The 11,334-nt window shown below is 30.9% G+C and overlaps 2 protein-coding genes across 2 annotated transcripts; both read left to right on the top strand.

The window, feature by feature from the left end:
- Nucleotides 1–638: 638 nt before the first annotated feature.
- On the top strand, nt 639–5,067 carry LOC124916100 (anthocyanidin 3-O-glucosyltransferase 5-like). The gene is made up of 4 exons (XM_047456833.1): nt 639–1,198; nt 1,259–1,749; nt 3,687–3,694; nt 4,622–5,067. The coding sequence occupies exons 1-4, from the start codon at nt 639–641 to the stop codon at nt 4,982–4,984; spliced, it is 1,422 nt and encodes a 473-aa protein (XP_047312789.1). The 3' UTR covers nt 4,985–5,067.
- Nucleotides 5,068–8,544: 3,477 nt separating this feature from the next.
- Nucleotides 8,545–10,051, top strand: LOC124915594 (homeobox-leucine zipper protein ATHB-21-like). Its single transcript, XM_047456350.1, has 3 exons — nt 8,545–8,684; nt 8,791–9,110; nt 9,667–10,051. The coding sequence occupies exons 1-3, from the start codon at nt 8,609–8,611 to the stop codon at nt 9,895–9,897; spliced, it is 627 nt and encodes a 208-aa protein (XP_047312306.1). The 5' UTR covers nt 8,545–8,608; the 3' UTR covers nt 9,898–10,051.
- The last annotated feature ends 1,283 nt before the right edge of the window (nt 10,052–11,334 follow it).

Genomic DNA, 11,334 nt, shown 5'->3' on the forward strand with positions numbered 1-11,334 from the left:
ACCTTGCAACAATACTTGTAATTTTTACAAGATTTATTGATCAATAAAAAAAAAAAACTTATTAAAAATAAAAATTTTAACACATGATTTCAACCATCAATTAATGTTTAACTAAGATTAATTAAATTTGAGTTAAAATATTAAGTAAATATTAGTTATATATTTTCATTATACAATATACAAAGGTTATGGAATTGGAGACAACTTTATAGTATCTCATAAGTAATTATAATATTAATGTTAGCATGTATAAAACGTTTTGCATCTGAATCTCTCTTCTAACCTACTAGTCATTGTAATATTATATCAAAGTTGTACATATCATATCATTTATTGATCACCCAATAAATACATCCAAATTATAGTTGAAGTTTAACTTTAAATAATTATACTTGTAGTAGTTTACAAGGAGTTCACGTCATAATAGTATAGATCCGTACCTTTTGGTTTATATACATCAGTATGGCCACCATAGTAACCACGACGAATGAAAGTGTCTTCGTTCCTATTTGGGATATGGATAGGAAAACTAATACTATCGTAATAGTTCGTACGAAATATAGTGAGAGCTAGCGAAGACAAGGTCAATTTAGTCACAATATCCACATTATACTCATTAAATTTTTCTTGGGTGAGCCATGGAAACTTCAAAGCTTCATGCAGTAATTCTTTGCAGTCCAGGCATAGGCCATTTCAATCCAGTCCTTGAGCTGGCTAAAACCCTAATTCTTCATCACGGTTTAAAAGTCACTATCCTCACCGCCACAACTCCACCGGCCTCCCAACTCCTCCATTCCCCCGAAGATCTCAACATTGTCACTCTGCTTCCGGTCGACATCTCCGGCGTTATAGACCCAAACGCAGCCGTCATCACCCAGATAGCTGTCCAAATGCGTCAGTCCAAGTCCAACATCCGGTTAGCCTTATCTAAAATGGACCGGATCAAGACACTCTTTATTGCTGATTTATTTGGGACGGAATCATTTGAATTCGCGGACGAGTTCAGAATGCCTAAATATGTTTTTGTTCCCACCACAGCTTGGTTTCTTTCTCTAACCTCGTACTGTCAAGTGTTGGATAAGGAAGTTGTTGGGCAATTTGTGGACCGGACTGAACCACTGAGGATTCCTGGTTGCAAACACATCAGACCGGAGGACGTGATCGACCCCATGCTGGACCGCCATAATCAACAATACAAGTATAATTATTAAATCTCACAATTTTTCCATCAAATGAATTGTTTTTTTCTTATATATAGGGAATACGTGAGGATGGGAATTGAATTTGGTCTGTCCGATGGGATTTTATTGAACACGTGGGAAGATCTGGAGCATGGAACGTTGGAGGCTTTAAGAAAGAACGAAGAGTTGAGCTCTGTGGTGAAGGCGCCAGTTTATGCAATCGGTCCATTGACAAGGGTTCCGGTCGATCGGACCGGTGCGAGAGACAGCGTGCTGACGTGGCTCGACAGGCAGCCTAGGGAGTCGGTTTTGTATGTATCGTTTGGGAGTGGTGGAACAATGTCGGCCGACCAGGTGACTGAGTTGGCAAGGGGATTGGAGTTGTCTGGTCGGAGATTTCTCTGGGTGGCGCGACCTCCTGTGGAAGGTGGTCATGCGGATGCGGTTTTTTTTTTCCGGCGGAAGCGGCCAGGCTGCCGGCGCCGGTATCCTTGGGGATTTCCTTCCTCATGGGTTCTTAATAAGAACATGCCATATTGGTATGGTGATTACACACTGGGCTCCGCAGGTAAATTTTAGAGTTTGTTTGATATTTGAGTTTTTTTTTAATTTTATCTAGATTATGAATAAAAAGTTTGTTCAACTTTATTTAAAAAAAAATATATATATATATATATATATATATATATATATACTCAACTAAAGATTAAACGAAAATAAGTCCACAAATCAACGTGGCATGACATGTGGGTATGGGAGAGAAATTTTTTAAAATTTCTCGAAACGCTTATTTCAGGTTCCGAAACGGCTTCGTAACGTCTCTAAACGGTCATTTCGAGACAAAAAATATTCTCCCGAAATGAGAGCTTTCGGAACGTGGGGACAACCTGACAGGCCACGTCGAATTCGTGAACTTGTTTCATTGAATCTTTTGTTGAGTTTATCATTACTCTTAAAAGAACAAAGTTTTTAAGAGTTTAATAATTAGTTTATACTTTAAATTTAAATAAATGAAATAAAAAACAGTTAAAAAATATTTAAATTTTTGATAAATAAAAAATTTAAAAATATTAGGATTTGAATAAATATTTAAAAAAACTCAAAAAAGCTCTTAAATTCAATGTCAAGTTTTTTTTTAAGATTTTTATTAAAAATGTTACATCACAATCATTTTTCTTTTAAATTATTAAATAAACATCTTTATTTTAATTTTATAAATTTTAAATATAAGAAATTATAATATTTTAACAAATTAAAATTTTAAATAACTGGTTTTTTCTATTAAATAATTTTTTTAATAAAAACACATTAAAATTCCTCAAATAATCCCTAGTTTGATTATTAGAGGCAATAAAATTATTGAAATTTTTTTATATACAAAATATTGTACAGCAAAATATTGAAAATATCAAATTTTTGGTATACTGAAAAAATATAAGAAAATTATCTATACAATAAGGATATGAAATTTTTAAAATTACAATATATATGTATATAAATAAATTAATATATATAATATTTATAAATAATTAAATTTTAATTTTAGATTTTCAACCAAATTAAACACTTATATTTACCAAACATAGTAAATTTCTTTTATTTTTTAAATAATTTTGAAGCTAAATTATATATATATATATATATATATATATATATATATTAATCTTAATAGATTTTTTTTTAAATTTGATGTTAATTTAATTATAAAAAATAATTTTTTTAAATATAATTAAATTTTATTATTCGAAACAGTATAATACACCTATCTAACAAGTAACAACCCTATATGCTAGAACAGACAAGGGCAGAGCATCAAAACAATTAATTAGTAAAGACCAATATGTGAAAAACAATTTTGTTCTAATTTATTATCTATAATAATTCAATCATTTACAAATAGAAGATGTAATTGATATATAATAAGTGAAAACAATTTATCGTTGTGACATATTTATTAAATTAGATAAAAATAGGTCTATGATTGCTCAAATTCCGAAATGTTGTTATACCGAAATAAAAGTACTATATCTATACTATTTTTCATATATTAAAACTTTCAGTACGGCATAAATGAAAAAATTATATATGGGTACAGACTACAGACTCACTTAACTATGAATGATTTAAAAAAATTATATTTATTAGAAAATATAAGTTATTTAAGAATTTTTTTGTTGAATGAATTATTCAATATCTTTTTATGTTTAAAATTTTATATATATATACTTTAGTTGAAAAGTGAAATGAAATGGATTTACGGTTTAAAATGTAAGTGAACTAAAGATGTAATTAATATGTTTTTAAGAATGAAAAAAAAAAAAAAAACTCACTACATCAAACGAAAACTAGAAGATATATATTATTTTCTTTATGAAGTAAAAATAAATGTGAATTCATGGATATCTTATGTTGTTGATAACATAATATTAAATATGATTCAACTAAAGCAACCTAACTATACAGTCCTATTCAATTGTCATATCTACTTTGAAATTTAATGTTAAGATATTAAAGTTTGTAATAAAATCAGGGTGTTGAAATTGACTTTAGTTATAAAAATAATATCTACATAATTTAATTACCTCTAATAATATATATTATTACCTCTAATAATATATATTTGAGCCTATTTTAAAACTTATATATTTATTCACAACTTCTATCCCAATCATAAATCTTATTTAAAAATAATTAAATTTAATTGAAAGTGATTTTTCCTTTGGTTTAACTTTATTCTTTGAAACATTTACATGATTCATACTATATTTGAATCATAATAAAAATTAATTGTATAGTTGTATTGCTACATATGAATACAATTTATTGTCTAAATAATGATCTAAAATTATGTGTGCTTTTGTCTCATTAGTTATATATATATTTTCATAACTACTTAAAAAATGATAAACCAAACAGCTCATGGTGAAGTGATATATTAGTCTCATTAGATCTAGGTTCAAACTTTATAAGTGTTACTAAAAATTAGTACTCTAGTTTGGTTAAATGATTAGATAGATCATCGTCTTATAAGTAATTTTTTTTTAAATGATTTTGAAAGTGAATCTACTTTGTTTGACTCACCGGTTAACAATTTATTAATCCGACCCATTTTGTTTCACCTAATTAGTCATGAGTTATGATGTGACGACTTAATTGCCTATAATTAAATATACAGAAATTTTAATCAAAACTTTACATTTGATACTTAGATTCTTACCAATTCTTACAATTTAAACTATCCTTAGTAAGTTAGATCTTTTACCATATTTGTTACCGTCATTCTATGAATTATATTTTTCTATGTTCATCAAGTCATTATCTCTATAAAATTAAAGAGACCTCATTATATAACACCACTTAAATTGAATAGAACACAAACAAAAATATCTTAATTCACAAGTTTTAAAAATTAATTACGGATATTGATGATTCTCTAACAGGTAGAAATACTAAGCCATCCATCTATAGGAGGATTTATGTCTCATTGTGGTTGGAGCTCCACTTTAGAAGGAATAACCAAAAGCTTGCCGATGATCGCGTGGCCATTATACTCTGAACAAAGAATGAACGCGGCATTTCTAACCGAGGAAGCAGGTGTGGCTGTGCGGTCAAGGGAGTTGTTGGGTTTGAAGAAGAGGGATGAGATAAAGAACATGGTGGGAAGTGTAATGGAGGAAAACAATCCAATGAGAAAGAGAGCTAAAGAGATTCAAGAAAGTGCAATGAAAGCTATAGAAGTTGGAGGTTCTTCCCACAAAGCACTAAATCAATTTATTCAGGATTGCATGATCAAATTACAATGATTGAACAAACTATCTTTGCCCATTTGAAAATATTTAAATGGGTTCACAAAAACGTTCGAATGAAGTTCGAACCTCAACTCCTTCATTTCGGTATTTGATTTCTCCTTTTTTGTTCTTGTTCAATAAAGAATGTTTTATTCAGCAATAAAGTTGTTTAAAGTAATGAATACCCTTCTTATTTAATTAGTATAAGATGTAAATCCAATAATCAAAGTAAGTAATTACACACTAAAATACAAGCAATCACTAACAATGAATATTGTTGTTAAATGGTTAAGTGAATGCAGTTAAGCTAAGCTAAGCTAGCAATTAATACACTTATCATGATTAAGAACAGCTGTTTTTAATCAAAGAAGTTGGGAGATGGGAAACAAGGGTTTGTATTGTTTGATAGGAGCATTACAATAATTTGTTTGGAGTATTTTGGTAAAGCAAGTGGCTTTAGTCAGTCAAAGAAATATTATTAAGGTACTTTAGGCTTATGTTTGTAAAAAACAACTCTAAAGCACTATTAATTGGAATGATTCCTTCTCATGCCATACACAAATTCATAAAAAAAAAACTTATGACAATGCTTAATTTTCCAGCTTGGGAGATTCCTTTCACACACATACATAATTATTTTATTATAATTCATCCGTACTATCTTCTTAGTTTAGTACTAATATCTGGTTAAAAGAAAGCAAAACAATAATAATGAGAGACTTATTCTTGGTGGTTAAGAAATAACTATTACAAGAGGTCTTCTAACAACATAACTCAATTCAAATTAAGAATTATATATTGCTAAGATAATATAATTTTATTGGCCAAAAAAAATTCTTAACAACATATATATATATATATATATATATTGTATCCATCGATACCACATCACTCTATTTTTTTTTTTTGCATAATAGGGTGAGAGTTCGGTTTAGACCTAGACAACATGTCGAATTAGCATACTCTAACATGATAATGATCCAGAACGACAAAATATTATCTCACTCGAATCGTAAGTTGTCCAAACACAAATACAAGTCAGCACAATCAAAAAACACAAACATGACCTTGCACACGAATCTACAATAACACACAACTAATCAAAACTTAACAAAAATATATATATATATAACCTGACTCAACTCTTCTAAATATTCTCTTATTTAATATAAATGTTATCTCAACTTTTATTAATTTAGTTATTTAACTTTACTTATCTAGTTTAAATTTATAAATTAAATTAAATTATTTTATAACTTTTATTATTATTATTAATATATTAATTAGTAAATATATGATAATAATTAAATTCTATAAAATTAAATTAATATATAATTAATATGTTGTTCTTTATCATTTCAATTCATTTGTTTGAATTCGAGAAAGTCAAAAGTATAAAAGCATGGTTTAGAAAGTGCGAACAATAATATAGGCATACGAATTTGAGCACGACAAAAATAATACGTAGACACAAGTTAGCACAAAAGAATAGGTTTGTAGGTCATGATATTTTGAACGGGTCATGACACAACACACATAAAACATGTCTCCACACATCACAACACGATTGAAAGGTCTATCACAAAATGTCCAAGTCAAACACGACTAGGCCGACACTATGCCATAGACACATTATGTTTTGGGGAAATATTTGGAGGATTTTAAGATAGAAAATATATGTCTTATAAAATTAGAATTGGGGAACATGAATAAAGTAAAGCAGGGAGTCCCACTCAAAAGATGAAAGAAAATACATAATCAAGTCTTCTTTTAGGGGAACATCTCAGAGTCTCATGCACCCTCCCACTAACAATTTATTTACATATCCCTCTCATTTGATCTGACAGACAGTAGAATAAGTGAATTCACCTCATGTAGGGAGATCAAAAATGGAAGTAATGTGATAAATAGTTGGAATATTCTACTTTCAGCATTTGCCAAAATAAGACTCTCTATATGGTCTATGCCCTAGCCATGAAGTGAATGATCAGTTTTATTCATGACCAAATTATCTGTATTCTCTTTCTCTCTCACACCATATATTTATTTAATGGCTATGTTGAAATTAGTTTCTATTGCAGTTCAGATAAGATTGCATAACACAAGGGAAGGTAAAAAAAAATTCAAAAGCATGAACAGTTGAGAGACATACCCTGAATTTTCTACCAAACTGTCTTGCTCCGTACATTAATTGAAAATAGCTCTCTCAAAACCACTGATACCACTTCCCACTAGGAATCCCTTTGTGTTACTAGATAATGACCTTATTTGAAAATGACAATGTTAGTCAATCAATCAATATCTCAAGTTAGATAAACAAACATTATTATATGAAAACCAAGTGTATGATTTTGTAGTTAACATCACATTCTCAAATTAAGAAACAAATATATATGGATGATCTTAATACTGAAACAACATATAAGAAGAAAAAAACCCCTAAAAATGGACTTTGAAATTAAGTAATCTTGAAAAAGTAAATATTCAAGAACTATTTTGATAAATAATAAATCAAAGGAATTAACCCACATTTACTTGAGCTTTATTTCCACTACCTTTACACTAAAGTTGTGTTCACATTTATTAAAAAAATTGACTGTCACTGACAGCATCCTCTTTTACCTCCATAAATTATTATGTGGCTAACAATGGTTGGACGAGTACCATATCATGCCAAACTTTCTCAAGGTTTTTGTCTAATTTCTAGTTAATTTTTTCCCTAAGATGTTTGTTTCGTTGTGGCGACTAACTGTAGAAAGAAGGAGAAAGGGGAGTCCCAGTGGCTGATCTATCACAGGATGCCACATGTATGGATAGAAAATGTGGTCCCATTCAGGGTCAGGGGAGATGACAAGTGTGTAAGCAGCCTTTACTTTGCAACCCCCCATGTGCCTTGCCTCGGCGTGGGAGCTGTCTTTGTCTTGTCTCACCCTTTTCTTCTCCTTCATATGGGAAATGAGCCTTTTTCTTTTCTTTTTCTTCTAATGGATTAAACTGTCAATCCATATACCTTAATCCTTGGCTCCAATCATCTACAATATATGCATGTTTAGGAGGATAATAATAACACCTAATTGGATATAGCACAAGGTCCAACAGCCGATCTCATTCTTTAATCACTTTCAGCTTGTATCCTAATCTTCGAATCCTATCCTAACCTTTCAAAATGTAGATATATATTACTTTCTTAATAATCATGAATGAGTTAATCCAAGGGTCCACTTACATTGATTTTGAAACAAAACAGAATATAACCAATTCCTACATCTGAGGTACCAATGCAACAAAAGAAACAATCTATGCACCAAATCAGACAAATGTTTCCCAATATACAGTTCATCTAATCCCATGGTCCAGATTTTGACTATTTCACAATCTAAGAGGTCCATAACTGTCTATGGCATTCTTGATATTTATTAGGGAAATCAAGGCTCAAGTAGATTGTCTGTCTTATAATTTATTAAGTATTTCATGCATTCCCTCCAATCAAGTCTTAACATAACACTAGCCCCTTAGCTAGTCTTCACTCCAACTTTAACTATAAATAAAGACTAGATATTCTAGTCTCATAAGTCAAGGTAGAGGTAAGAGTGGCCGGCCTCTATCATTCTCTCACAAACACATAAGAATACAACATCAATGAATCACCAGGTTGATGACCAAACAAGGTTACTGCCCTATCCTGGCATCTACAGCCAAGAAATGCTACAACAAGGTTAGTAAAATGAACAAAGAATTTTACAGTCTTTCATGCATGCAAATCAAATATATTATTACAAATGCTTTAGACTTGACAAGACGTTTCCAAAAAAATATTGCAGTGGGTTTGGTGGAGACAAAACCACGGCGCCAACGTAAGAACAAGAAAAAAGGAGAGGCCAGTGGCAGCAGCATAGGGAAGAGAAAGCTTAGCCAGGAACAAGTAGATTTCCTAGAGATGGAATTTAGCCATGAACATAAACTGGAGTCAGAGAGAAAGGACCGACTTGCTTCCGAACTTGGCCTGGATCCTCGCCAAGTGGCTGTTTGGTTCCAAAATAGGCGGGCTCGCTGGAAGAGTAAAATGATTGAAGAGGAATATTCAAAGATGAAGTCTGAACATGAAACTGATGTTGTCCAGAAGTGCATGCTAGAATCAGAGGTTTCTATCTCTCTCTCCCCATAAAAAAAACAATGATAAACATATTACCTTTGTGTTTGAAAGCTGGTATTAGTTCTGTTTAAGAGATTCTAATTAACATCTATCCACCAAGAGTATCAACCAACCATTTTATTCACAATGAACTATATGAATGGACTTTAGGCTTAAGAAGCCCCCACTTTATAACCAGTAATATCTCCCAAAAAGCCAAATAGACATGGTTTGTCACCCCAATAGAGAGACAACTTTAGGTTGTTATCCAACACAAATTATCGTACGAGGTTGTTTGAGGTGACTAAACATGTTTTGTGGAAGATGAGAAGCCAAATAAGATTAGTTTCTGAAAAAGAGGATAGGCCTAAAGATCAACTAGTAGATACAGAGGAAGGAGACACCTTATTACATTTACCCTTATGTCCAGTTAAGATGCGGGAATTACCCATTTATGTTACAATAAACAAAATTTTCATTAGTTAATTTTTGGAATTATAGATGACGGTACCCTTAATACCACTTCAAAATCAAAGAGATTATAAACAAACAGCTGATTTTGTAGGTGTTGAAGCTTAAGAGGGAACTAGTTGAAGCAGAAAAAGAGATACAGAGGCTAATGGAGAGGGGGGATGGGATTGTGAGCAACAGCCCAGGCAGCTCATCTTTCTCTATGGACACCATGGAACAACAGTTTCTTGGGGGATTTGGAATGAATGAGTTGGAAAATGTTTTCTATGAGCCTGAAAACATTAATTATCATGGAATATTGTGGGGTGATTCTTTTTATATATAAAATTATAACTAAAAGGAATCTATCTAGTTACTTATGTAGATAGTCATCAACTTATCTCATGTACAAAATGTTTATTGAATGATATCTGCCTAGTGGTGGTTAGACTGTGATATTATGAAATTATAGACTATAAGGAGTTAAGGACTAATTATCAGAAAAATATTGGTATGGTGTAGCAATTCTGTAGTAGATCTTTTGTTCATGTATCTTTGCATGTGTATATATATTATATTGTTTTATATTAATGTTGCAAGGACTAACTGGAGTTGTCAATCCTGATAAATTTATTTATTCATCTTGTAAACAAATATGCATCACAAGATTGTCAAACAATGAGACAGTTAGTAGTAAGTTGGGTAACTTCAGTTTGCTATGATCTATAGAAGCAGCAAAATATTGCTGATCTCCACTAACAACGAACTAAGAACCACATCTAATGTGTAGTTAGACTATCTGTACCAGTGTACAATCCTACTACAGAATAATTTTTTTCTGGGTGAAAGATGTGTGAAATAAATGGATAAATGCATAAATGTGGCACTTTGTGAGAAAAAAAAACTTTCAAGTATTTTGGTCAAACTATCACTTAGTTTGGGAATTGGGGAAAAAATCCATTAACAATTAAAAGAATAAGAGAAGATAGATGAGTATTTTTTTTTAAAGAAAATAGAGATAAATAGACGAGTATTAACATCATTAATCATTTCTTAAGCATCCAAGATTAGACTCCATATTGGAAGTCGTTCCAAGCATATATACTAAAGTTCACAACAGCTATCTTGCCAGGATTAAGCTATTAAGTATAAACTAGGGAGTACTAATATACAGAGTTAATTCAGCTGAATAATAGGATATGCACATAGATGCATCTAAAGAACATGTTATATATCCTCATGAGAGGGTAACCAACTAATGCAGGTAGTAGAACAATTTCTTCTTCTTCTTTTCACAAAATAAATTGTACTTGCAACATTAAGCTCTTCCAAAGCATATATGTCAATGGCACAAACACTATCAAATGAAAGATATCAGACAATATTCAATCATGTATGTGACATCCTATGACATACTTTCTAACATTAACTTTAAAGGTTACTTTCCACCATCTGTCCATCTCTAAACTGAGACACTGAAAATGAAATCCAAAATTTCCCTGCATATTTGCTTCAAGATCAATAGTATGAATTAGGGATAGGAGAGTTATCAATTAAGAAAAAGGGAGAATCAGATAAACTAAATGATAGAGAAATTGTTTCTTCATTTCAATAATAAACTTTCCTAATACAATACCATTAATCTATTCATTCATATGCTTCATCTCCTAATATTATGTTATTCCTACTCCACAACTGTATATACATTGTAACAAAATGATACAAAAACAATTCCTTACCTCATGTATTAACACCTTGATTATATTATACTTTGAACAGTAAT

The sequence above is a fragment of the Impatiens glandulifera genome, chromosome 9, assembly GCF_907164915.1.
Source record: "Impatiens glandulifera chromosome 9, dImpGla2.1, whole genome shotgun sequence".
NCBI classification, from domain to species: domain Eukaryota; kingdom Viridiplantae; phylum Streptophyta; class Magnoliopsida; order Ericales; family Balsaminaceae; genus Impatiens; species Impatiens glandulifera.

Bases quoted from the DNA above. Each gene is read 5' to 3' on its own strand.
- LOC124916100 (XM_047456833.1), top strand. From the start codon at position 639: ATGGAAACTTCAAAGCTTCATGCAGTAATTCTTTGCAGTCCAGGCATA. The intron at 1,199-1,258 runs GTATAATTATTA...TCTTATATATAG, and splicing joins CGCCATAATCAACAATACAA to GGAATACGTGAGGATGGGAA.
- LOC124915594 (XM_047456350.1), top strand. From the start codon at position 8,609: ATGAATCACCAGGTTGATGACCAAACAAGGTTACTGCCCTATCCTGGC. The intron at 8,685-8,790 runs GTTAGTAAAATG...AAAATATTGCAG, and splicing joins CCAAGAAATGCTACAACAAG to TGGGTTTGGTGGAGACAAAA. The intron at 9,111-9,666 runs GTTTCTATCTCT...CTGATTTTGTAG, and splicing joins AGTGCATGCTAGAATCAGAG to GTGTTGAAGCTTAAGAGGGA.